Source organism: Camelus dromedarius, chromosome 3 (assembly GCF_036321535.1).
Source record: "Camelus dromedarius isolate mCamDro1 chromosome 3, mCamDro1.pat, whole genome shotgun sequence".
Lineage (NCBI taxonomy): Eukaryota > Metazoa > Chordata > Mammalia > Artiodactyla > Camelidae > Camelus > Camelus dromedarius.
The window spans coordinates 23,485,999-23,512,555 of NC_087438.1; the positions used below are offsets into that span (position 1 = coordinate 23,485,999).

The following is a 26,557-nucleotide window of genomic DNA, read 5'->3' on the forward strand; positions in this document are numbered from 1 at the left end:
TGTGAACTGAGGGTTCAGGGCTATTGAAGCGGTTTATAAGGCTGACCCTGAGGACCCGTTTCCCTGTCCTTCCCTCTGGCCTCTGTCTTTCATGGTGCTCTGGGCATGTCTAGTTGGGCCTATGACACAGGGCTCCACAGAAGGAGGCAGGAGGAGCAATGGATGCTCTTAGTTCTCCAGGGTCATCAGGACCATCAGAGAGTCTCTGCCCAGGTACCACCCTCATGGATCCCTTAACACCCACAGAGCTGAGCTGAGTGTTTTCACTGTCTCAGGCATATTCACCTGTCCTCACATATCCTTTTGTCTGGCTCATGTGATTTTTTTTCCTCTAGCTTCCATACAGATTTATTAAGCTAAGTGAAAACTCTAAATGAAGCTAAACTTTAAGTTCAGCTAAGTGAAAACTCTGAAACTAATCGATGGCTGACTCTCACCCTCACACTGATTAATCCTCTCAAAGGAAGTGCAGGTAACTGAATGAACTGATTGAATCAAAGGCTGCCTTCTCTATTCTGCTGAAACAGGGCGGCTCAACATTTTTGGATAATGATCTTAAGAAGTAATCATTAGAAGCGAAAAATAAAACTTGCTAAGAATGATAAAAACTATTTCTCAGGTCAAGGGAAAGTTCTGATGCATTTTATGTTTTGTGAGTAAATTGCAATTTGAGTTTCACCATTTAAAGAAGTTCAGTTTCTAAAATCCACTTACAGGCTGGGCTCCAGGGATATAAGCCCCGTGGAGTCACCCAGGGCCTCACACTTGGGTGAAAGCTCTGTTGTCACTGTCTTAAAACTCTTCATAATTTTACATTTGAACTTGTGTCTTGTAAGTGAAGTTCAGTGGGACGATGAGGTTTGTGCACAGAGATTTGTGATATGTGTGTATGAGGTTCCTTGCCAGGTTTTCAGAAAGACTAAACCTTAAGCAAAATGTGTAACTTAAAATGTTTTATGTTTTAACAAGTAATATTTAACTTAAAAAAGAAGCTCAGTTTAATGACTGGGCTCAGATCAGCTTGAGGGGAAAAAATAAAACAAAAACAAATAAAAAGTCCTGACCAAACACCCAACCAAAAATCAGTCAAATAATTACTAAATCCTGTAACCCTGGCTGGTCTAAAATGGTCTTTTACTTTCTGATAAGGTAATATTGTGATCTCCAACTATAGCAAAATACATATCAGTTAAACATAGGAAGGCATTAAAATTAATATATTTTACTACAGCCGCAGGAAGTTCTGAAAACAAGAAGAGAACGACTTTTAAAAAATGAATTAAACCACTTCACTGATGCTTTAGAATAGGATAAATGTAGTAATGTTTTCTATTTAATGAATATGTTTATGTTCTATCTTTAGTTAAAATGGTTAAGAACTGGGACACTAAGTTTGGAATTGCAACTTAAAGAATGTAATAATTTTGTCATAATGCTTAAATGTTTAGAAAAATTGATTTTCAAAGGCAAGATATGTAAGTTCAGTAAACCTAGTGTTCATCATAACACAAAGAGTAGCTGGGGGCTCTTCTCCTCCCATCAGAGCTCCTTGGCCATAAAATCATCTATTTAAAAAAAAAATGAACATCCTCTTAAGTAAAATTCAAAATTCAGTGCATTATTCTTAAGGTAATGGGCTTATCCCAGTCTCTGTTTTAGTGGTCAGTTCTGGGCTAACTCTTGGCTCTACTGTACAGTTAGAGTTTAAGAAGTAACTTAAATTCTCTAAGTCTTTTCGCACATCCATAAGAATTAGGACAAAAATGTAAATTTCCATCATGGATTTTTCTTGTGGAGATAAAATTAGGGAAAGGCATATAAAGTGTTGACTGAAGGGCCTGCACAGAGCAAATGTAAGTTTACTATAAGCTGCTGTCATCAGTAATGAGTTTTGTAACAAGTAGCAAAAAAATGTTGCTTCCTTGTTTGAAATGGCAGGACTTTACTTTTCCCACATAACAAGAAGTCCAGAGGCTCTCCGATCTTCCTGCTCAGCCATCTCAGTATGGTTGCAATATGACTGCTGGACCTCAGAGAGCAAGAGGAGGAGAGTGAAAGGCAGAGCGGTAGGAGGCCGAGGGCAGCTGGGTCAGCAGCAATGAAAACCCTTCCCAGAAGCCTGACCCAGCAGGGCTGCCATCTTTCTCTCTGGTCGGAATTGAGGCTCCCAGCAATGCAGGTTAGTGAGTCTTTCAGTTTTTCCTCTTCTATTGTAGAGGAAAGTGACGGGGAGGGGTGTTGTGACTGGCTTTGGGGGGTGTCTGCAAACATCATCCTTATTATTCCATCATTCCCCACCTTGAAGCCACAGATTCCCAGTCTGTGAAATGAGAGGCTTCTGGCTAGAAGATCTCCCAGGTCGCTCCCCACACTGACATTCTCTCTAAAGTCTGTTTCTAGCTAAACCCCAAGTATTCTTGTAATAAACTCCATGCAGGCAACCCAGGTTCCCCCAGGTGTCCAGCCCCTGGGAATGATGCCAGCATTGGCCCTCAGTTGTCACCTTGGCTTAAGAGAGCTTTCTTGTCCAAGGACACTTACTCCTTCTGGGGACAGACCACACCCAATGTCTGGTCCATACAGAACTTCAGGGACTGGCTCCTCCACTGTAACCGTGGCAACTCTGAGGGTCTTTCCAGCTGCAGAGCCCCCGTGGGGTTGGAGAAGACGTCTGCTAAGACTGCACCGTAGCCTGGCTTCTTCCCCTTCCTGATCCCTCTTCCTTCTCTCCTTCCATGGCTGTTGAACTTCTTGCGTGCTAGCCTCTGTCTCAGAGTCTGTCTCCTAGGGAACCCAACTGTAACAGTTCCTTAAATATGTTCTTGAAGCATCCTATCCTGGGAGGAGCAGACTGCGATCTCATCTCATGTCAGACCCTCCACAGTTGCTGGAAACCTCACTGGCATCACAGATGAAGAGGGCTAAAATATTTAGAAGCAACAACTGAAAAATTAGCTTTAATGAGGAGTTCTTAGGGTGTTCTGGGAAAAAAAATCCAGAAAGGAAAAGAGATTCCAAGATAGTGATGACACCAAGATCAGGCTCTGGTCATTTCCTAATAGAAATGCAGCATGTAATCAATTTATAGTAACACAGGCTAATCAAGTCCTTGGGAGCCTATTTAAGTGAGCCGAAGGATCTCGGCATCTTCATCAAACAGACTGTACGTTTCAATTCCAGCTCTATGATGTAAGACAGTATAACCCTGAATAAGTTACTGTCCTCTCTGAGACTAAGTTTCTTCATCTCTGAAGGACGGAGTGGGGGTAAGTGAGAAAATGTATAGATTGCTGCTCTCCACACGGGTGCCTCTGTGAACCTGCGCAAGTGGCGTCTGCATAAATTTTTTTTTGCCAGGAGTACTGGTAAAGGAAATGCCTATGTTGGAAAGTTAGTTGATTGAGATTAGTAGTTTTCAACCCTTTCAGCAAAAGATTTCTTTTTCTTTATTCAAACAAGATCTTGCAAATAAAGCAGATAAACTGAGGATTTTATTAAACATAAATCTTATAAGTTTAAGTATATCATGGTTAAAAATAAGTCAGTGGGCTCTAAAGGGACTATTAAGATGAATAGAAAATTGTGAAATCAAGCTTATGGAGTTAATCAAGTTACAGAGTTATACTGGCTGCAGCATCTAATTTTTTTCTGTGGGTTTTACTGGTTGCACAGCATTGAAAAATTCTGACACATAAAAAGCTGCAAATGGTAACAATGTAGAACAACTCGACCTGCAACCTCAGGATATTTACCAATTAAACTATGCTAATGGGAGACTTTTTATCCTAAGGTCTGTGGAAAACCAAATTAATTTGTATAAGTTAATGGGTTTTGATATGTTAAAACTTGATATATAATATGTTTGAGTATAAGCACTATTCTTTAATGAACTTTTAAAAATAGTTTAAATTTTTTTTCTGGCAAATGAAATTGGAATCAAACATTGTTAGAAGCTCTGGGATTCCATAGAACAGAGTTTGGAAACTACAAGGTTTGATGGAGTCTCCAAGCTTATTCCAAATGTTCGAATCTATGATTCTTTTTCTGTCACTCACTACTTAGCCAAATCTGCCAAAGGTCACTGACTAAGCCACTTAACACTATCCACTGGGCGGGTAGAAAGTTCTGCTGTATGTTCTGTTCATCCTCTGGTGGCTCCTAAGGGGAGGCTAGGATGGTGTAAAGTTCTCGATGCCTGGCACAGATTAAGTGCTCCACAGATAGCTGTGCACATGAATGCCACATTGTCACCACCAGGGGTGCCTATCAACTAAGCAAAGAGCAACACTGTAGGAGTAACAGTTTGACGGGGGAAAGAAATCAGTGTGTTGGTCAAGGAAGCAGCTGATCAGCTTAGCAGGTAGGTCACTATGGTCAAATAATAGTATAGGAGCCTGTTTGAAACCACTGGGATGGAGGATGGAGGCTTACAGCCCAGGCAGACAGTGAGTTAAGCAGGTAGCACTCAGTCTAATTCCCTCATTGGTTTATACGGCCTGAATACCAGTTACAGATGCAAACCAATCACTCCAAAGTGAGCGAAATCTGTGTACACTGTTAGAACTCTCATTTCTTTGATACCTAGTGCTATGCTATGCAAAAAGCAGGCACATGATAAACGCTTCTAAAGCCATGAAAAGCCAAACTGAACCAAATCTTTGTATTCCAGATCCAGCTACTTGAGCTACCAGAGTCAAGCAGACACAGAACCAACCCCGAATCTGACAGGGGTGAAGACCCCTAACTAGGCACCTGTCACAACACTGGGCCAGAATGTCCTCTGCACATTCAGGGTCTGTAGTCCTACTGACTCTGGTAGTTCCAACAAAATAGAATGTCCAAAATAAAGGCAGAGGCAGTACAAACTGGGTGTACCTTTCATCACTGTGGGTTTTTTTGGGGGGGGCGGGGGGTTGTTTTTGTTTGCTTTTTTTTTTGGCATCCACATGAGTATATCCATGAGTTTTCCTGTATTCAAGTCCTTGAATCAGGAAGTGAAATTGCACCAAAAATCAAGTGACTCCCTTGCCTAGAGCATGAATGATGCTAAACAATGGAGGACAAGGAGCAGACGTTGCCCATGACAACCAACAGCCAGCGGGATATTTTGTAGACACAAAGTGGGAAAAGCACTATAGAGTCTTTCTTCCTAAAGCAATTGACTATATTCATTTTTCTAACAGTCCAGATATGTAATTTTTATTCACTGGCTGACATCTAAGATTCTTCTTGTATTCTATCACAATGGATTCCAGAAAGTGAAAAATCACAAAAAATGTGGTTACCTTTTTCTACCTTGTCTCACATCTCCTTGACCCAGGAATATCTTTTTTCTTTTCAGTTCTCTTTTCCAATAACAACAAATAGCACAGATACTTTCTGATGCTAAACTATAGCCAACAGTTAATGATTCATCCTCATTTGCAGGAGAAGATGTGTCACTGGTGCTGAGTCAGGAGAAGCACTGTCAAAGCTGCTGTTCCATTCTCCAATTCTGCTATGTTCCCATCCCCTGACGCACATCCTTCAATGCCTGATTTTACTTTTTACCCTTCTTATACTGTCCTGTACACACAAAATGTTGATTTCTGGCCCAGAGCGGCTCTCACTCATTTCTGATGAGGTTTCACTTCTTACTCATTTTCTACCACCTTGTCTTTCCTTGTGCCTTTCTCCTCCCACTAGGGATTGCTGGCTCTATTTTCAGTGCCCTCCCCTACCCTTCTTCCAGTAGAAAGATTACTCATGCTTAAGAATCATCAACTGCTTCCTTGGAAGACTTCTTTGAAATCACTCCAAACCCACAATGACGTTCTTTGCTGAATTTCTGCCAAAGTTACATTCAGTTCCACACATTCATCAACAAGTACTTTCATCAGTGATTAGTTCCTGAATTTCTATAAGCCCCACTTATTGTTTAGTTGTACCTCAGCTGTTTTGAAGTGAGTCGTCATGTTTGATAAACTTCTATTTTATCTCCCTCAGAGCATGGCATGCAGTTGGAATATTCTGCCTTCAAAGTTTACTGATCAACTTAACTAGGACAGTGTCTCCACCTCCTAAAATATAAAGCTCCTAAGGGCACAATTCTCTTTTTGTTGAACTTTGCAGGGTATCACAGGTACCCTGACAATATAAATGCTTTCTGATAATGACTGTGGCCCTAGACCTGGAATATACTCATCCAGCTCCTTACCTGAATTGAAAACTGGAAACCAGTGGTAGAATTCATTCTTGTAGGGAACGGTGTCAAATTCACTGCACTGCATCTGCCGAAATGTTGGTGTATCCAGGCGACAGGGGTGGACATTGCACAAGCGGTAGCGTTTTCTTTCTCCAGTGCAGTACTTCCCTCCAAACTTTGGTCTACAAATGAAACACACAAGCTGTTCTTTCATCTCCTTAAAGGCCAGCACTGTCCTTTAAAAATCCTTTGACATCTGGCCCTGGCCATTCCTTGCCAAACCATGTCCCTCTCTAGCCTCAAAACTCACCTTTTAAATATATTCTTCAAATCTCACACGTTTTTGTTGCTGTTGTTGCCCATGAACATTCAGTCCCAAGTGTACAGTTGCCTATTTTGATACAGTCTGACCCCTTCCTTTGACCCCACGGTCAATCAGTTACCTGGCCATCAATTGCGTCTTTGTATTTGTTTCCTTCCCTTTACTCCCACAGTCACCAGACTAGCTCACCCCTTACCTCTGTTCCCGTCTCCCCTCTTTTTCCTCATTCAACCTGCTGTACACACTGTATCTCGCTAATTTTTAGGATTACATTGATTATTTTAGTTTCCTGTTTAAAAACCTCTAATAGCACCCAGTGGGCACAGAATCAAGTCCAGCCTCTTGAGCTTGGCATTCAAGGCCCTCATGGCCCCAACTTACATCACCTGAACAACTTTTCTTCCCCCGTGCCCCTCCCTGTTCATTTGCACACTGCTCCAGTGACACAAGCTGACTTATTCACTCTTTTTTTTTCTGTGCCTCTGGATAGATTTCTGCTCTCTTAAGGCTCTAAACATCTAGGTACTGTCCATGCTTTCAGGACCAAATAAATGCTATCTTCATCAGGAATTCTTCCTGGATTCCTGCCAGAAGTAATCTCATTCTCTTCTTTAATTGCACTTCACTATCCTATTGTAGGAACTTCCTACATTTATCACCTCCAAAGGTAATCCTTTGACCAAGGCAGTTTACATTCATTGACTCCCTGTAGGAGGTACTAAGAATTGTCCTTGATAGTTGAGGTTAGGCTGGTTTCCTATTTGTGATGACGGACTGACACTCTGTGACTTGGAATCTCTCCAATTCATTTCCATGAGCCAAGCCCTGGTGGGTTCTCACTAGACAGTTGACAAATACATACATCAAGGATACAGCCTCAGGGGCAGTTGATCACGCACTGATCTGAATCTGTGACCTGAATCACAGAACTAAATCTGTGACTGTGTTTCCAGTCATTGTTCTCAGTGAACCTAAGCAAATCAGCTACTGAGATCAGACATGGACGCTCACCAAGGAGACTCTATGACAAACTGTAGCCTCTAAGATGGGGGTTGCACCATTTTTCCCCCTGAAGCCAAGTTACAGAATCATCTTTCATTTCTTCAACATGGATGTCCCTTTTCTGATAAGCATGGGTTGCTAACCACGCTCCCAAGAAGGCTGTGGACTGGTAGTGCCTGACACTTAGCACTGACAGTAGGTCCTAGAGCAAACAGCCTGTATTTCCTGATCTCTAAAATGGAAATCACTTTTCTGATCACACTGAAACAAACTAAAAAATAAAGATTTTCTGCAAAAATACTTTGTAAGAAATTTCTGGATCTGAATTTTTCAAGTCACAAGAACCTTGTATTTAAACAAAAATGTAAGATTTTACAATAATTTTGTCTAGATTCCTCAAATGTACACTTACTTATATGCATGGAAAATGATAAAGATATCATAGTAACCACTATTTACTGATAATATTGTGTTAAACTCTTCATAGATATTAACTTATTAACCCTTAGAAGAAATTATATAATAGTTTATATATATACACACATATATATAGTTTATATATACATACATATGTGTATAGTTTATATGTGTATATTATACATGCACATATATGTATATAGCAATACATTTATTAATACAAAGGAAAAGTGATATGTGGAACTGAGATATTGGAGGAATTGTAATCATATTTATCACTTGCCTTTTAAAAAAAATGTGACTCCTCCCTTCAATGCAGACTAATGTAAATCTAGGTAAAAGAAGCTCAGTACACTTTCTACTTACAAGAGTCATCAGATGTACAGTTTTTTAAAAAAAATTATACCTGGGAACTAGTATATCAGGAAATAATGAAATTAAGAATATATGGAATATATGGAAATCAGGGAAATATAAATTTCATTCATATATAATATCATTATACAAACATAAAATATGCAAAAATTAAATAATTTGACTAAAAAATTGAAAGCCATTTGTGAAATAACTTGTATGGAATCCTTAACAGGCTAATACAGAACTCTGAGGTTTATAAAATCCTTGTCTAAAACATTACAAATAATTATCTTCAAAAAACGTGCCTAGCTTGTTAATGAGCTACCTAAGGGAAGAAAAATATTTTTTTAAATTATACATTCATTATGATGGAAAGAAAGCTACAATCTTATCAGCAAAATCGGGTATAACTAATCCCCACTGATAGAAAGGGGTTATTTGGAAGGATTTAATTCTATAATCTCCTAGGAGCTTTCACATATATTGTACTTTTAAAACATTTTTGTTTATTTCTTCAAATGATGGGATCAGCTTCCATATCCAAGTCCTAGTAAGAATCCAGTGCCAAGACAAAATGAAACGAAGAGAAAAAGAACCACTTTTTTTTTTTTCACGCTCTCTGAACCTTCCTTCTGGCTTCCTTTTGTCTTTGGGAATCTATTTAGTCTCCCCGAGGAGGCTTGGGGTCACTGCCGTCATGCTGTCCAAGAATGGTCTCCCAGTGCTCATGGAAGGAAGGGAAATGTGCTTGGCTGGACTTACTCTGGGTTGTTGCAAAGCCTCTCTGCACTCTGAACTCCAGCCCCGCAGGTCCTGGAGCAGTGGGACCAGGGTGACCAGCGGCCCCAGCCTCCAGGGATGCTCTCTGGTTTCTTGCCCACTGTGATACACTTGCCAGCCATACACCACTGCAAAGGGAAGAGGCAGGAGAGGCATCCGTCAATTAGGTTCCCATAGCAAGCGGAGTCAGGGACCCCAGAAGTCCAAACCCATCCCCCCTGCACGAGCAGGCTTCCTGCAGTCACACGTCGGACATGGAACAAAGAAAGCCTCTTGAAAGAATTTCCCTGGAGAGTCTTGGTTCTAGAATCAAAGAACTTCAGGAATTAAACGGAACTTTATGGTGCCTAATTGCACCTAATACAGGAGTGTTACTCAAAGTGTAGTGGGCAGATTGCACACCAGAATGCAGATCAACACACCATCTCCTTCGCTGAGAAAGTCTTGCTATGAAAAGCTTGTCAGCCGAGTATGCTGAGTAACCCAGTTGTTCAGTAACATAACTGATTCGCTTTCTGGTGCAAGCTTCTAATCTAGGCCATGACAAACACTGTGCAGCCTGGCACTGAGATAACTCTTCTTTACAGCCTCGATGAGTATTTCATGTCTGCACCAGATAACTCATCCTCCTGCAAAAAGTCCACTCACTGCCAAAAAACACAAGTTGTTAAGAAGTTGAAGTTCTTTCTAATGTCAAGAAAAATTTTCTGCCTTCCTATAACTCTATCCATTGTTTCCAGTGGCTCAGAAAAAAAAATCCACTCTCTCCCTCTTTAAGGGAATCCTTCAACTACTGTCAGGTTTAGAAGGGGGAACATGCAAAAAGGGAAACAAGAAATGCAAGTTGGTGTTTAGAAATGGCCACATTTCCTGGGGGATTTGGGCATGTTTCATCTGCTGGCCTCCTTTTCCTCCTTATTTCTGGTCACTATGCATTCTTTAAAAATTCTGGTTTTTTTTTTTTTTTGAGAGTTATGTTTTATTTGGCAAACATTTCTGAGGATGCATTTTGATCAAGTTCTGTAATCCACACTCAAGCTGCACTAAACACATCCTAGGCCCACAACAAACCCAAATGACGCTGTTGAGCAGCACGTATTACTCTGTTCTTGGGCAGTCTGGAGGATAGCTAACATCTCTGAGTTCTTGGGTATCTGCCTTTCCTGCTTAGTAAAGTGGGCAGAACTTCAAGAAATGCAGGCAGGTCAGATGGTGCGAGAGAAGATAACACATGGCGTAAATTCAGCATCTTTGGGAAGAAGCAGCCGCTGGCTTGGCCCTCCCAATCTTCAACATGGGGGTGGGTGGGGAAGGGTCAAAATGAAGGTTGATAATGAGCTCAGCAGATGTTACTGGCCACAAACTCCACAGAAGTTTGTCAGGGAAAGATGGGCCAGACTTTTCAAAAGTGAAGTGTGGAACTGGGCCTAAGCCCGCTCTCCTTAAGGACTTGTTTCCAGTGAAGGCTCAAAAGGAGGAGTGGAAGGAGAACCCTTTCCTCCGGGAAGTCTGACTGTGTGAGGATCTCCATTCACCCAGAAACAGCTGCTCTCTGGGGCCTTCCCCCCAGCAATTCCCAAGAACACCCACCCCCACCGCCTCCTTCCTCAGCCAGATGTATCACTAACACATTACCTTCTTCTCGCCACATCGTGTCCCATCTGCAGCGGCGTCCAGCTTGGAGCGACAAAAGCCTTTCACCGAGCACCATAGCGTCTGGCAAACATTCTGGAAAACAAATGTGAGATTGCACTTTTTTGTATTTTCCAAGCTTGCACAAAAGCATTTCTACAGTGATAGTAAAACAGACACCCACTCGCCCACGTACCCACAATAAATGCTGCTGTTGTTAGTAAGAGTGATGGAAAATCATCATTCAAGAACCCTTAGTTCACACTTAACTTGGACTTGGTCATCACTCATAGACAGTGGTCTGCAGGCCATGCTAGGGCAATATGAAAATGAAAGATAAGACCCATTCCTAAGAGTGTGGCACAATACCCAGTTCTCATGGCCCTAAGGCAGGTAACTGGTGACGTTAGCCATCAGAGGGCAATTCAGACTGTGATGAAAGGCAATCTGATTACAAACAGCTGGGTGGCTGTACCCTGCGCCTGCTCACTGAAGGAAAGGACACCATTCCATCCAGAAAACCTCAGCTTATTTCCTTATCACTCAAAGTAGCCAGTTTGTTTTAGCTGCCATGGAGTGAATGGAATATTCCCTCCCATTTCTCCTCCTGCAGGAGGAACAAGGGAAGGTTGACAGGATTCTTATGTGTCATCTGAAATGGCTCAGCTGCTTCCATCCACGTTTTAGTCTTTCTCCAATTCACCCATCTGCCATCACTCCATCCACTACTGTACTCAAGATTCAATATGTTCTTTCACCATAAGATCTTGTATTTTTTTAACTACTTTAGAAAATCCTCAGTTTTTATCTCTCTATAAATCTTGCCTCTCCCTGATTACCTCTATTCTCTGTTAGCAACTCATAGTTGTTGTTGACGGACCTCCCTATTCTGTCCTTCATGTTTCGACTTTACTTTCATAGTTTTGGCTCTCAATTTTCTTGTATATCAAAGTTGAAAATGCCTGGATTTCTATCAGGAAAAGGCCAGCCTCTCCTCTATCATACAAGTCTGAGAAAGACTCAAGGGGGATGGGAGGTAATTTTCTCAACTCTAAACTTCAGCTGACTGATTTTCTTTTCAGCTGTGTCAAGTCTGCTGTGTAAGCCATCCACTGATTTAAAGTCAGTGATGACATGTTTCGTTTCTAGAGGTTGTAACTGTCCTTCTTCATATCTACCTTAATATAACTTATAGTAGGTGCTTTTTTTCCTTTTCTCACATACAATTCCTCTTTTATGCAGTTATTTCATTATCCCTACCTAAAAAATTCAATTACTCAAAGCTCTTGAAGGTTTATTGTCTCTCCTCACTTCGCTGTGAAGAGATAGACCATTTTACATTTTTAATTAGGTGCTGAATTCTGAACTCATCTGAACAAAGCTTTATCTCTTAGAGTTTTGTGCATCATTAGCTGAGGGTTGGTTTCTCCAGGCTAGTTCTTAAACGTTTGTTTCTACTGAGCATCCCATGGTATGATCAGGTCAGAAATATTTTCATGTTAATTTTTTGACATGGGGTTCTCAAACCACGCAAGAGCATAAATATGAACTCTAAATTGGCAAGAGGCTGGACCATGGTAAGAATTTTCTAGAGAGAAAGTTATCCACCAGCATCCTTCCCCCTCAAAACTCAGTCTGAGATATAGATGCTTATCCATCATCTCCCTTTGCTGGTGGTGGATTTCTTCTAATCTACTCCTTCACGATCCAGATCACAAAGGGATGCCACACAAAAGAGCTGGGACTTTATCCTGTGGTCAGTGAGGACTGGAAGAGCAGAGCAGAGCCATGGTTAGATTTGTGATTTTTTTTTAAAACAACTTGAGCAACAATGTGAATGGGGGAGAGGTGAGGTAGGAGGTTATGTCCGCAGTAAGGAGAGGTAATGGGAGACTGAATCAGGACAGCAGCAGTGGGAATAACTGTGACAGGACAGAGCCACACACTCTGTAAGAGGTTAAATGTCAGGGCTTGGCTTATCATTTGGATGTTGAAAATAAGGGGGTAGAATGAATCCTACCTTGGGATCTGGTGGTGCTCTTCAACCAGAGGGGAAATTCAGGAAAAGGAGTAACTTTAGGGATTAAGCTGGTTGTTATGGGGTCTGCAGGTGTGAATCACTGTGATTGCTGAAAATCACTATAGAATTTCCTACACCACCACCCACTTGCAAAGGATACCAAGGAGGTAGGGTCAAGGAATGTAAATGACCCCAATTTCCATCCTTCTGTCCTACAGACATCTTGCCATGAATAGAAAGTTTCCATTTCTGTGTCTGGATCTTGGGATTTCCAAATATTTCCCCGGCTCTTCCTTCCGCACGCTGGATCTCAAGCCCTGCACATACTCACCAGAGGCACTGAGATACCCAACACTTTGCCATACCCAACACTTACTTCTACTTCCTGGCAGAAGGTAGCATTGGGGCCATACTGCAGCTGGCATTGGTGGTGAACATCATAGATTACTCCAGGGGCAATGACTTTGGACTTCAAGCCTTTCTTTTGGGGGATGTCATCAAGACAGAATCCCCAGCCTCGGCTGAAAACAAGTTAATAGAAATGAGAGCAGTTGCTTATGATTTCCTCCATCTTTAGTCTTTCATTCAACAGAAACTTCCATCCCTCTAGTTTACTCCGTCCTTCAAGACAACTTTATTTCTATCTGGGCCCAAGGTGAGAGTTCTCTAAAAGGAAATGCATTTCCATTTGTTCAGGTGTGATCTAAGAAGTACAAGCAGTAAAATGAGAAAATCATCATCTTACCCGCAGCAGAGTTGGGCAACCCACATCTGACTTGTCCTGGTTGTTTCTGCAAGTCCCCAGGGACTTAACTCACAATCAGATCACAAAGAGCCACTTTAAGACAGGAGCAAGGTAGGGGTGGGAAAAAGGGTGTTCACCTGGCTCTGGCTGGAGGCCAGAACCCACCAGATCTCAGGGTCAGAAAGCAGAAGCGAAATCCACCCCTACTGTTACGAGAGTTTTCCAGGCCTCAGGTAAAACTCAAAGTGCCTGCCGGTTTACAGAGACCCAAATGAGGCTGTCCCGAGACACGCTGTGACTTACTCCAGGAAGCGGGTGATGTACTCCTTGCTGCACATGGACCATGTCAGCGGGGTAGGGTTGTACTGGAGCTGGCGGGACATGATGTACTGGTGCCTGCCCACAGGCTCGCAGTCGTTTTCTTTCCCATCATGCTGGATGCCGAAGCTGCAGGGAGGCACAAAGCCCAAGAATATCAAGGAGGCAGGCGTGAAACAAGAAGAGAACCATAGTTTCTCCAAGGTGAGAATAACCCCTAGAGAGCCACCTCTGTACAGAAGGCATCTGTACGCAAAGTGGGACTTTGAAGTTGGAGGAGGCTCACTCATTTGCATCTAAAAAGCAAAGGAACCATTTTAGGCAGGTCTTTGCTTCAGACATGCAACCCTGGGAGCTGTGTGGCTAATTCAAAAAACTCTGTTTGGCAGAAAGCTGAAAGCTCCCAGTTTGGCTCTGACTTTCTATGAGTCTAGCATCAGGAAGGCAAATCTTGCCTCCAGCCACCTTCTTTCTCCTGCTGCAGCAACCAGGGCACAAAAGAACAAAACCTTCCTTCTCCCTTTTCATCATAATTTAAGAGAGCATGAAAGGGGAAGCCACAAGCTTGGAGGGGATGGATTGCTTTCTAGTATTGTTCTGAGTCCTTCAATAGGAGCGCCATTAGGGACTTTAATAGACTAATAGACATTAGGGAGACCTTATAGTCCAGTGGTTCAGAGCAGGGTATCTGAAGACAGATGATTTGGATCTGGATTCCAGGTCTGCCACTTAATGATCTGTGAGTTACTGAAATCTGCTCAGCTTCACTAAGTAGAAAACGGAGTAGGCATCATAGACCTGGGATGAGATCTGAATGGAATAAAATTTGAAAATCACTTAGCAAGGTGCCTGGCATCTAAGAGCTGCATAAATGACAGAAATTTTTATTGCTGTTTTTCATCATTGTCTAGCATATTTTCCTTTTCAAGATGAAGAAGCTGAGAGTGTGAGATTTGTCAAAAGTCACAGAACTGGTTTGTGACAGAACTAGGTCTTCTGCAGAGATCTGCACCTAAGTCAGTGCTCTTGTCCATGTCTTGCTCGGTCTGCTCCTGGACCTCCCACTGCCGGCGGCGCCCAAGTGAAGCAGTCCTAGAAAGGCTCTAAAGAGTTTAACTGATGCTCATGGCAAGGGGTGCTTGGGAAAGAGGCAGACTGAGAAGTGTGTGTTTATAAGCTGAGTCCTCAGCTCCCCTTCTGAGCTCCCCACAAGACCTCTCTCCACCGGAGTCTGCTTATTGGACACTTAAACAGCCTTGAGATGTTGGCTCAACTTTCCAAATCTGAACAGAGGGAAGTATGACCTTACTTTGCTAGTGAATGTCAATCCCTGTGACAGGCAAGCTGACATCCAACTTTAGTAAAATCTCCCGATCAATATTAGCAACTCTTGCAGAAAATAGTATTTGGGAGGTTTTCTTGTATTATTTTTAATGCACTAAGATGTTATCAACTGCCTTACAGACTCTGATCACCTTCCACAGGAATACAAAACTCACAAAGGAGTCAGACAATTAATCTACAAAGCTCTTACCACCCACCCACAAAGAATTTGATTCAATGAAAATTATCTTTTCTGAGCAGGCTTTCCCCAGGCTGTTGCAAATCCAGCCTTATCCAGTTCATGAAATATTCAACAAGTTCACCTGTTCAATAATTAGGAAAAATCTTAAACAAACATAGGTCTAAAAATCTCCATGAATGTTTTTTCTAGCATCGGCTATTTCAATACAATAAGCCATATGGTTGGAGCCTATATACCAGGTGTCTACAAACCTACACTCGAAATACATCAGTTTGCCCCAAAGCTCATTTTGTTCTATATAAGGTTTTTAGTCCAATAAAGCATTTCCCCCTCCAGCTTTATCAACCCTCTGGGCTCCCATCTAATGAGAGAAAAGCAATGCAACTAAACAAATGTCCCTCTGGACACGTCTACTTCCTTTAAATGGGTGGAGCATGCCTGCCACATGGGATGAGTGGGTCAATGAATAATGAGAGACGAGGAAAACACATGGGGTCATAGGGATGGAAGACCTGTTTCCAGGAAGCTACTCTGCAGAAGGTAGGATAAGCCTGAAGTTTGGAGTAAGGAGCTGCTGCTTACTGTCTGAAACAAGTCGCCAGGTGGCTGGATTAGCCTGCTTTACTTGGTCTTTGTTTTAAAATCCTGTTAAATGGGTTTATGAAATTATAGACATGAAATAACAAGCTAAGTAATCACCTGGGTTTCAAGGTATCACTTGGTGGGATATTCCTTGCCTTTTATTATTCCTTTTGTGGTGGAGCAGAACCAGCAAAGAACCAGAACCATGAAAGTATGAAGGTGAGCTTTTCTAACTCATTGAGGAAATACCAATTTTGTATATGCAACAGGCAAAGCTTTGTAAATGAAATAAATGGAATATCACGATTCAGAATAATGGGAAATGTTGGGTGGATATTGCCTTTTAAGTGTTCATCTCTATCACGATACTTTCATTACTTAAATGTCTCAAGAGAGATTTTTAAATTTCCTGCTGGAATCCCATCTTTGTTTTTGGTAACTCACCTAATAAGGGATGAGACCTTAGGTATGGATGCTGGATATAATCCAGGGTTCTCATAAATGGAATTGTTACATGATTTTACTCAGAATAAAAATGAAATGATGAACTTAGGCCACAGCACAAGTTAGCTAACTTCACTTTCTATCTTATATCTTACGCCATCAGCGATGAAACAAACAAGTTTTCATGAATAATGGGGTATCTCTGTTGTTAAACTATAATGAGTATCTTCTTAGGATAGCGGCTTATTGTATTTTTCTTTTTCCAGGCAGCTGCAGGCCATTTCATTGATCTGCCCAGTGTTTCGCAGTTTGATCCACAGCTAGTTAGAACTATACATCTAAGGAAAGGACTAAATACTTGAGAAGCATCTTCTGCTAAGAGCAAAAGGATGCCCCTAAAGTCTTCTCTTCCTCAGTTCTGTGTCTTATCAAAGTATTTTTTCTATCACTGAGACTCAAGCTTATATATCTTCCTTCAACTTTTGTTTTTCTTTTCAGTGACACTGAACTTTTTTTTTTTTTTTGGCATTTGAAGACTGTTTTATTTAGGCCATCTGTACATGGCCCAATGCACCCTTTTAAAAATCCAACTTTTAATTTATTATGATTATATATCAAATCTATATTTATTATATGATTATAGATTCAGATGCATGTTGTAAGAAATAATACACAGAGGTCTAATGTACCCTTTACCTACTTTCCCCTTGTGGTAACACCTTGTAAAAATATAATACAGTATCTCAACTAGGAAGCCAATGTTGATACAGTCAAGGCACAGGACATTTTCATCACCGCAAGCATCCCTCATGTTGCACTTTATAGCCACACCTACTTCCTTTCTTCTCACATCCCCTCCTGAAACCCTGGCAGCCGCTAATATGTTCTTTATTTTGATAACTTTGTTATTTCAATAACGCTATGTAAATGTAATACTACAGCATGTAACCTTTTGGGATTGGCTTTTTTCACAGAGCATAATTGTTTGAAGATTCAACAAGATCACTGCATGTATCAATAGTTGGTTCCTTTTTCTTGCTGAGAAGTATTTCTTGATATGGATCAATCACAGTTTCTTTAACCATTCACCCTGTTGAGCTGAAACAACTCCTGGGTTGTTTCCAGTTTTGGTTTCTTAAGATTAAGCGTCTATAAACATTCACATATAGGTTGCTGTGTGAACATAAATCTTCAGTTCTCCGGGACGAATGCCCGGGAGCATAGCTGCTGGATTGTATGGTGGTTTTACTACTGCTTTCCTTTTTCAAAACCGCCAAGCTATTTTCCGTAGTGCTTAAACCATTTCACATTCTCCCCAACAATGTATGCATGATTCAGACTCCCTGCATCCTTGCCAGCGATTCGTGTCATCACTGTTTTTAATTTCAGTCATTCTGATAGATGTGCAATGATATCTCATGTGATTTCAATTTGCATTTCCCTGATAGCTGTTGAATATCTTTTCATGTGCTTGTTTGCCATTTGTATATCCTTTCTGGTGAAATATCTCTTCATGTCTTTTTAAATTATATTGTTTGGATTTTTACTATTGAGTTTTGAATGTTGTTTATACATTCTAGATACTAGTCTTGTTGGATGTAAGGTATATTAGTTTCCTAGAAATGCTATAAAACTTGCCATAAGCTTGGTGGCTTAAAGTAACAGAACTTTATTCTTTCACAGGCCTAGAGGACAGAAGTCTGAGATGAAGGTGTCAGCAGCATTAAGCACCTCCACCTCCAGGGGAGAATCTTCACTGCCTCTTTCATCTTCTGGTGACTCCAGGCTTCCTTGACTTGTGGCAGCAACTCTAACCTCTGCCTCCATCTTTACATGGTCTTCCTCCCTTTGTGTCTCTCTGTGTCCAAAAATATCTCCCTCCAGTCATTGGATTTAGGGCCTACCCTAAATCTAGGGTGATTTCACCTCGAAATTCTTAACCAATTACATCTGCAAAGATCTTTTTTCCAAAGAAGGTTATGTTCTGAGGTTCCAGGTGGGTTTAAATTTGTGCGAGTAGAGGGGCACTATTCAAGTATTTCTCTCATGCTATAGCTTATCTTTTCATCCTCTTTCTTTTTGTATGTATATATACTTTTTTTTTTAATTGAGGTATAGTCAGTTTACAATGTTGTGTCAACTCCTGGTGGATAGCACAATGCTTCAGTCATACATGAACATACATATATTTGTTTTCATATTCTTTTTTATAAGTTACTACAAGACTGTATTTGATATCTTGTCATCCTCTTCAACAAATCAAAAGTTTTACATTTTGATGAGTCTAATTTTTAAATGTTTCTTTTTATGCATTATTCTTTTGGTATCAAGTTTAAAAACTTTTTGCCTAGTCCTAGATACTGAAAACTTTTCTTCTATTCATTTTCTAAAGTTTCATGTTTTACATTCAAGTTTGTATTCCATTTTGAGATAATTTTTGTATATGGTGTGGGACTTAGGTAGAGGTTCCTTTTCCATATTTAAAAAAAAAATTTGCCTCCAGCACCATTTGTTGAGAAGGCAATCTTCCCTACATTGAATTGCTTTTGTACCTTTGTCAAAAAATCAGTTGGGCATGCTTGTTTGGGACTATTTCTGCATTCTCTGTTCTGTTCCATTGATCTATGTGTTTCTCTGCCCAAACCACACAATCTTGATTACTGACACTGTCTAAAATAACTTGAAATCTCGTAGACTGATTTTTCCTACTTTATTATTCTTTTTCAAATTGTTTTCCTTTAGTTCCTTTGACTTTCCATACACATTTTAGAATTCTTTTTTCTAGATATCAAAAAAAAAAACTTGCTAGAATTTTGATAGAAATATCATTTAACCTTTTGCTTGAGAAAAATTTTACATCTTTTCTACACTTAATCTTCCAATTCATGAACACAGTAAGGTCTCTCCATTTATTTAGATCATCTCTGATTTCTTTCCTCAGTGTTGTACAGTTTTCAGCATACAAGTCCTGACCATGTTTTGTTAGATTTGTAAGTATAATATGTAATACTTATACATAAATATTTCATATTTTTGAGTGAGTGTGAAAGGTATTGCATTTTTAATTTCAGCATTCCCCTGTTAATTGCTAGTCTATAGAAATATGATTGATTTTGTATGTTATATTGAATCCTGTGAGCTTATTAGTTCTAGTTTGTGTGTATGTAGATTCTACATAGGTAATTATGTTATCTGCAAATAAGGCTAGTTTTACACTTCCTAGCCAGTCTGTCTGTATGCCTTTTATTTCCTTTTCTTGCCTTACTGCACTGGCTAAAACTTCAATCTTTTTCCTTTCTGTTCTTCAGACTTGATCATTTTTATTGTTCCATCTTCAAGTTTGCTAATTTTTCTGTCTGTTTAAATCTGCCACTGAATCCCTCTAGTGAACGTTTCATTTCAGTTATTGTACTTTTTCACTCTTGGATTTCTTTTTGGTTTCTTTATTGAAATTTCCATGTTGTTCATACATTGTTTTCTCAACTTTCTCCACACATTCCTTTAGTTATTTGAGCATCTTTAAGGCAGTTGTTTTAAAGTCTTTGTCTAGTATATCTGTCATCACATCTTTTTCAGGAACAATTTCTGTTGATTTATTTTTCCTTTGAATGGGCCATACTTTCCTATTTCTTTATATGTCTTGTGATTTTTTGTGTGTGGAAAACTGGACATTTGAATCTAACCAATATAGTGATTCTGTAAATTAGATTTCTCCCCTTTCCTAGAGTTTGATGTTTATTATTGTTTTTGTTATTTGATTATTGTAGGCCATCTCTGTGTCAAAGATCAACCTGCAGTGTAAACTTAAGGTCTTCTCAGCTCTTTTCTTCTCAGGTCTTTCCTTAGGCATATGTGGTCACTTTCTAATTTTCCTCAGTTTTAAAATTGTTTCTGGAAGTCTTAAGTCTTTACTGTCAGGCTCCAAAAAGGGGGAAAAGGAAAGTAAAGATGGGGAGAAATGGACACTGGCCCTTTAAGTCCTCTGGAAGTCACTTCAGCCAAAGGTGGAGGGGTTTGCAACAATGAGGGGAGGTGCAGTAACAATGCTGCCTACCTCTTTGTCTGCACCTCTGTGTTCAAAGATAGCCATCAGCAATCAAAGGATCCCTTATATTTAGAGGACACATATCAAAACATCAAATTGATTGAGGTAGTGGCCCAGTTCTAGTCTGTTAAAATATCCACCACTTAAGACATCTACCATTCTTTGCTTTCAAGTATTCAGGGAAATTGTGCTCAAGTAATGTTACCAAGAGGTTTTCAACTTTATTGGAGAATTTCCAAAATCTGGAAGGAGGATCATACTTGCCCTTGGCTTTATTTACTTAGGAGGTCCTCATCACAGAGGTGATATGTCATGGTCTGGATAGTCACGCCGATGATTGTCTCAAAAACTGGGGCAATGTTGATTTGGCAGAACCTTTTCAGCACCATTCTGAGTCTCTTTACAAGGTCAAGCTGAATTGAGGATATAAAGGATCCATTCTTTGAACACAAGCAGGGAGCATTTGAAAATGTCTTTTATCAAGCAAGTCTTCTCCACTTCTCTTTCGCTTGGGCACACCATTGCTGGGAAGGTCTTGAGCAATCACTTCTCAGGGTGACCTATTTATATTTACTTGACATTGCTTGGCCAGCAGGTGCTGCTGACACCAATGACTTGATTGAAGACGACAAGGGATATATCCCTTTACACAGCAGGACTGAGGACACCTATATTTTTGTACATAATAAAATTTGGCAAAATGAAAGTTATTCTTATCAACATGCCAACAACTATGACTTGGTCTTTTCAAGATCTAGCCTTCTGTCCCCAATTATTATTTAATCATAAGTAAGTCACTTGATTGTTCTGTATTTGAGTTTTTGATAACTAAAAATACTGTCATATATCACATTTATCTCTCAGGACTTTTTGGTAACGTTCAAAGAAATCACAGTACCTAAAAAATTGCCTAGTTCAACCCAGTCATTTCACAGATAAGGAAACAGGTGCAGAAAGGGACTTATTTAAAATCATAATATTGGTTGATGAAAAGGCCTGAAAAGCATTCACTTTTCCTAACTCTCAAGCCAATACTCTGGTTTTGTAGTGCAGGTGAAAGGGTTTTGAAAAGTTCCAATATTACTTGAGAAAAATGTTGAGAAAGCCCAGGCCAGAGAGGCCAGGCTGTGAATACTCCAGTCAACAGGGCGCTTCCCAACCCCACCTTTTTTTCTGCTTGTACATTCAGAGTATGCTCCGGAGGAGATCCAGGCTGGTGGCTAGCCAACAGGCAGGGGGTAGAGTTGAGCCATTTACATGACTCCCCACTCTGAGCTTCTAATTAGTATGATGTTCTCTTATTTGGGGTTAGTCTATACACTAACAAAGCTCAGATCTTTCCTCCATGGGAACCTCTGATACCTAGAGAATTTAGACTCCTCATCATCTCTTTACTCAACTTTCTGAAACCTGCCTTCAATTCATCTAATCCAGTTCACACATTTTTGTGACAACTTGGACCTCCTGTTAACTGCTGTTTGCTTGATGGTACTTCCAAGTTCATAGCAGTTTTCCATTTTTTCTTTATTCAAGTCAGTGTTCTCCTTTAATACATACAAGTAAAACAGGGCTAACAGTAGTATCTACTTCACAAGGTTGTTGAGAGGATTAAGGGACACATGCAAAGTGTCTGGCATCAAAGAAGGGCACAAAATGTTAAAGTTCGTGATTTTCTTAATGATATTAATATTATTACTATTGCATGAAAAAACAAACTTATGGTTACCAAAAGAAAAAGTAGGGGGAGGGCGGATAAATTGGGGAGTTTGGGATTAGCAGATACAAACTATTATATACGGAATCGATAAACAACAAGGTTTTACTGTATTCAATAACTTGTAATAACCTATAATGAAAAAGAATCTGAAAAAGGATATATATATGTGTGTATAACTGAATCACTTTGCTGTACACCAGAAACTAACCCAACATTGTAAATCAACTATACTTCAACTGAAAAAAAGAAATAGGGATTGTTACTCCTGAATTAATCAATTGAGTTACGCTTATCTCTTTGCTTCTGCTCACCTCATTCTCATTGATAGAACTTTAGTGGCCTCTTTGATTCTGTGATGTAGATGGATACAAGTGGTTGGGGCAGAGAAGACACTGGAGTCTTTGATGTGGGTGATTCCCCACCCACACTTTACAAATGAGGAAGCAGAGAGTCAGGAGGGTGATTCTCAAGCCACAGTGCAATCTGATTCTCCTGACAACCTGTTGTTAAGAGAGGAACCCTCCGTTCCCTCTACTGATACTGATGCATGAACACGAGAAGATCTCAGTTCCCTGGTCCCTTTACCTGTGTCCGAGCTCATGGGCAATTGTGAAAGCCAGGGGGAGTCCAGAGTCTTCATTGATGTTACAACTCCGGTGAGGCTGGCACATCCCCGACAGGTGGGACAGACCCAGGGTCTCACAAGGGCGGTTGACACCAGCACAGATGTCTTTCCTGAAAGTAGAGAACATGGAAGGATGTACAGGTGCCCAAAGGAATACCTGGGGGAAAAATCCTCCTGGAAAAAGTGGGGTATTAGTTCATATTCAACATGGTCTGTAAAGCATGAATAAAATTGTTTTTGAAAGTCCGTATGAATGAGGGAGCAATTCTGAATTCACTAGGATTGTTCTGATTTCACCATTTGATTATTGAATCTCACTAACACCTAAAAAATGGAGGAAAATGGGACAAATGCTTTATTTTGAGTTGCTTTTGCTCCTAATGTCAGGAGCCTGAATTATATTATCTGCCCCCAAAGAGAAGGATTTGATTGAAAATTAAAGCTAATTTGAACTTTTAAATAGGGGAGGGACAATCAGCAGTGGCTGAGGCTTTTCAAACATGAAACACCTTTTTGGACTTTCTGAGGTCTATGCTCAAAACTCATCCGAGAACTTCTACTCCTTCACGAAAAAGGTAATTGGTCACATCAACCCATCAGGAGGATCTCGTCAGTGGACTCTCCAGTCCCATTGCCCTAACAATACTGCGTACGGAGGGGATGGACACACAAGTAAAGACCCCCAGGATCTCACAAAATACTACTTACACCTTTTAAATATAAAAATGTGCTTCCATATCCTGGCAGGAATCATTTCAATTGCTGACAAGAGTTTTGAAGAGTTGTTAATTAGTTGTATGCTTTTTTCTTTAGTTCAAGAACAGGTCTTTGCCAAGAATGACTAGCACAAATGCCAACAGGGTTCTGAGCTTTAGTTAGTTGCAAACCTTCAGCTCACGGGGTTTGTGTGGGCACCACTCTGGCAATAAATGGTCTGCTCTTTGTGTCCAGTGGGCCATGGAAAAGGTCCAGGCTCTGAGAACCCCTGTGAGTTCTCAACTCTCCAAGAGACAATGGCTGGGAAACCAGATAAAAGAAAGCAGCTCTCAGCTCAGAACATGCGCAAAAGACGTGAAGCCCCACCCCTACTAGCAGCGGCAGTTGCTGGGCAGTTCTGTGCCAGAGAGTGAGACTGGATCATGCAGCCCATAATTTCTCTTAATTTCTGAGTCTGTGGGAGGACTGCCCAAACACTTTTCCATCCCTTCTGCAAGATTTACTTTTTCCTCTTTCATTAAAAAAAAAAAAAAAATCTAGGTCTGCATGGAGCTGCTGGGAAAGGATGAATGATGTTCTTTGCTAATCTACTGACCTTCTCATTCTGATAGTGCAGGAAGGTGGGTCCCTTAAGTAACTGTTTATTGAGTGCCGATTAAGTATCCAGCACTAAACTGGGGAAAAGGTGGTAAACAAGAGGATTGTAAAATATAGGTCTTGCAGTTACGGCCCTTCCGCTCCCAACAGGTGGATCAGCTCTACCTCCACCATGCGCTGGGGAAAGTGTAAGAGAAAACAACGCCTTGGCATGCAGCCACCAGCCCCATTTCACAAGGTGTATTCATGCCAAATCCACCTTCTACTGAATGCAGCTCTGTAGAGAACTCCATTGAAGTGGATCTCAGCGGAGTCCTCTAGAGGCAAGCTTGGTCTTATACCTCCCTCCCTTCCTGGTCCTACCTATTTCTTCAGACCAGAGGTTCTCCACAGGGGTTGATTTTGCTCCCCACACCCTCCTAGAAAACATCTGGCAATGTCCGGGGACAGTTTTGGTTGTCACAACTTGGAGGAGGGTGCTACTGGCATCTCATGGATAGAGGTGGGGGATACTGTTAAATATACTACAATGCACAGGATAGCCGCTCACAGCAAAGAATTAGCCAACCCAAAATGCCAGTGGTGTTGGTAATGAGAAATCCTGCTTCCAAACTTGAAATATTCTCCACCGTCTAGTGGGGAGGTTCATCAAAGCTTGAAACTAGACGCCTGTTCTAAGGAAGAAAAATGATCATAATAAGAAAAAAAGAGCAGATCCCTCATATTCTTATTGGGTAAAAGTTAAGAATATGTCTATTTGGGTCAAACTACCTAGATTTAAGTCCCAGCTGTACCTGTTAAAAGCAGTGAGATTTGGGGCAACTGACATAATTAAGCCTCAGTTTCCCCATCTGTGAAAGAGGAATGATTGATGGTCATGAACTTCCAGGGTGGTCGTGGGGATTAAATGGAGTGATGCTTGTTCTACCAGCTGTAGCACGGCGCCTGGCCCATGTCAAATTCTCTCCAAACGCCAGCTCTCGTTAACCCACTCATTTCTTCATGTGAGAGTCAGAGGAGAAACTACGTCTGCTTTCAGGGAGAGCAAAGAGACGCAGCTGAGATGCAGCCGCCCAGGGCCAATGCTGGTCCCAGAACCCAGGGTTCTTCCCTCTAGCCAGGTCCTGCCGACACCGAAGTCTTCCCCGGTCACTTGCCCGGGTCCTCATGGTCCCTGGCTGCCTGCTGGCTCCCCAAGGCCCCTGTGCTTACATCCCATACCCCCACCAGCCTATTTCCCAGGGGAGCTATGATCAATCCAGATGTCATACGTCCTAATGAACTTAACGCAATAGGTTTATGTCACGGACTTAATTTGGAACATGGTTACATTCAACCAAACTCTTGATACCATCACTTAAAAGAGTGATTCTGATCATTGGAGTTGCAGGTCAGGGTAAGACAGACTCTTGGATAGGGTGGGGGTTGGTTATCATCCCCTGTAGGCATCCTATGCACTGGGATGATCCTGTCAAAGGGACAAATGTCAAGCCAAGATGTTCAGGGGAAGCCTGTCCTCCCCAGGGACAACACACATACACCTAGGGTCTTCCTGTGCCCGAAATTTTCTGTGGCTGGAGGGCCAGGCCGAAGAGCCTCTTCCATTACACATCCCTGGATTTCAAGATGTCTCTGAATCTGCACAGAAGTGCCTAGTGAGCACCTACTTCCCCCATTAATGTAAGAACTTCATTGGTCTGGATTAAGGCAGCATCTGTTATATAGCAGGAGCTCAATAAATATTTATTGACTCAATGAGCAAACATAGCCTTCTAAGAGCCTGGGTTGACCAGGAGCGGCCACTAGCTTTACAAACCTGTGAGCCCTAGGTTATTAGCACCACAGGGAGAACAAAACAGTGTCTTCGTGAGGGTCAGAGGGAGAAAGTTACTAGCAAACCACCCTGCCTACTCAGGGGAGGACCTTCTCCCCATATTCTGTCTTCAACATCAATCAGGGATGGGTTAAAGACACTTGCAGGTTTCTAAACTGAAGAAAATTAAAAAAAAAAAAAAAGGATGAGAAATCCCTTGATTAAGAGTTATGGGACTCTAATGAGGATCTGCAAACAAGCCTCCTGATTGTTTACAGAGCTGCACCGAGAAGCCAATTTTAAGGATGACATCATCATCGGAATGGGAAAGAGGTCTGCATTTGCCAGCAGATTCAGTTTATTAACACAGAGAGTTGTGCACATTTAGCAAGTGTGCTAACTGCTCCCTGACTGGTTTGGGAGTCAGGAGTTGTCCAGTTCATAGAAGCTGCCTTTTAAATAACCAAGAGCAGCAAAGAGTAGCAACCTTTTCACCTGCCAGCCCTCCCTGCCTTGCAGCCCCTGGCTTCCGCATAGTCTCTGGGTACCTGGTGAGAAGGACGGCCACATCGTGATGGGCAGGGTTGAGGTCACTCTTGGGGTTGATGCTCTTCTGCCACTTACAGAAGCTGGACAGTGTCTTCTCTGCATGGTGAACTATTTTCAATCCTTGCTGGAGAAAGAAGAGGAAGGGATTGGCTGGGGTGAGTTTACT

At 41.2% G+C, this 26,557-nt stretch overlaps 1 protein-coding gene across 2 annotated transcripts in view; it reads right to left on the reverse strand.

The window, feature by feature from the left end:
• The window catches only part of ADAMTS12 (ADAM metallopeptidase with thrombospondin type 1 motif 12), a 287,386-nt gene that overhangs the window by 87,801 nt on the left and 173,028 nt on the right, over positions 1-26,557 (reverse strand). For both annotated transcript variants that reach the window (XM_010977625.3, XM_010977624.3), the window contains exons 6-12: positions 26,391-26,515; positions 22,676-22,825; positions 13,763-13,906; positions 13,091-13,235; positions 10,698-10,790; positions 9,045-9,190; positions 6,197-6,366 (exon numbers count right to left, since the gene is read on the reverse strand). In XM_010977625.3, coding sequence (XP_010975927.2) covers positions 6,197-6,366; positions 9,045-9,190; positions 10,698-10,790; positions 13,091-13,235; positions 13,763-13,906; positions 22,676-22,825; positions 26,391-26,515 — 973 coding nt within the window. The remainder of the gene's footprint in view (positions 1-6,196; positions 6,367-9,044; positions 9,191-10,697; positions 10,791-13,090; positions 13,236-13,762; positions 13,907-22,675; positions 22,826-26,390; positions 26,516-26,557) is intronic.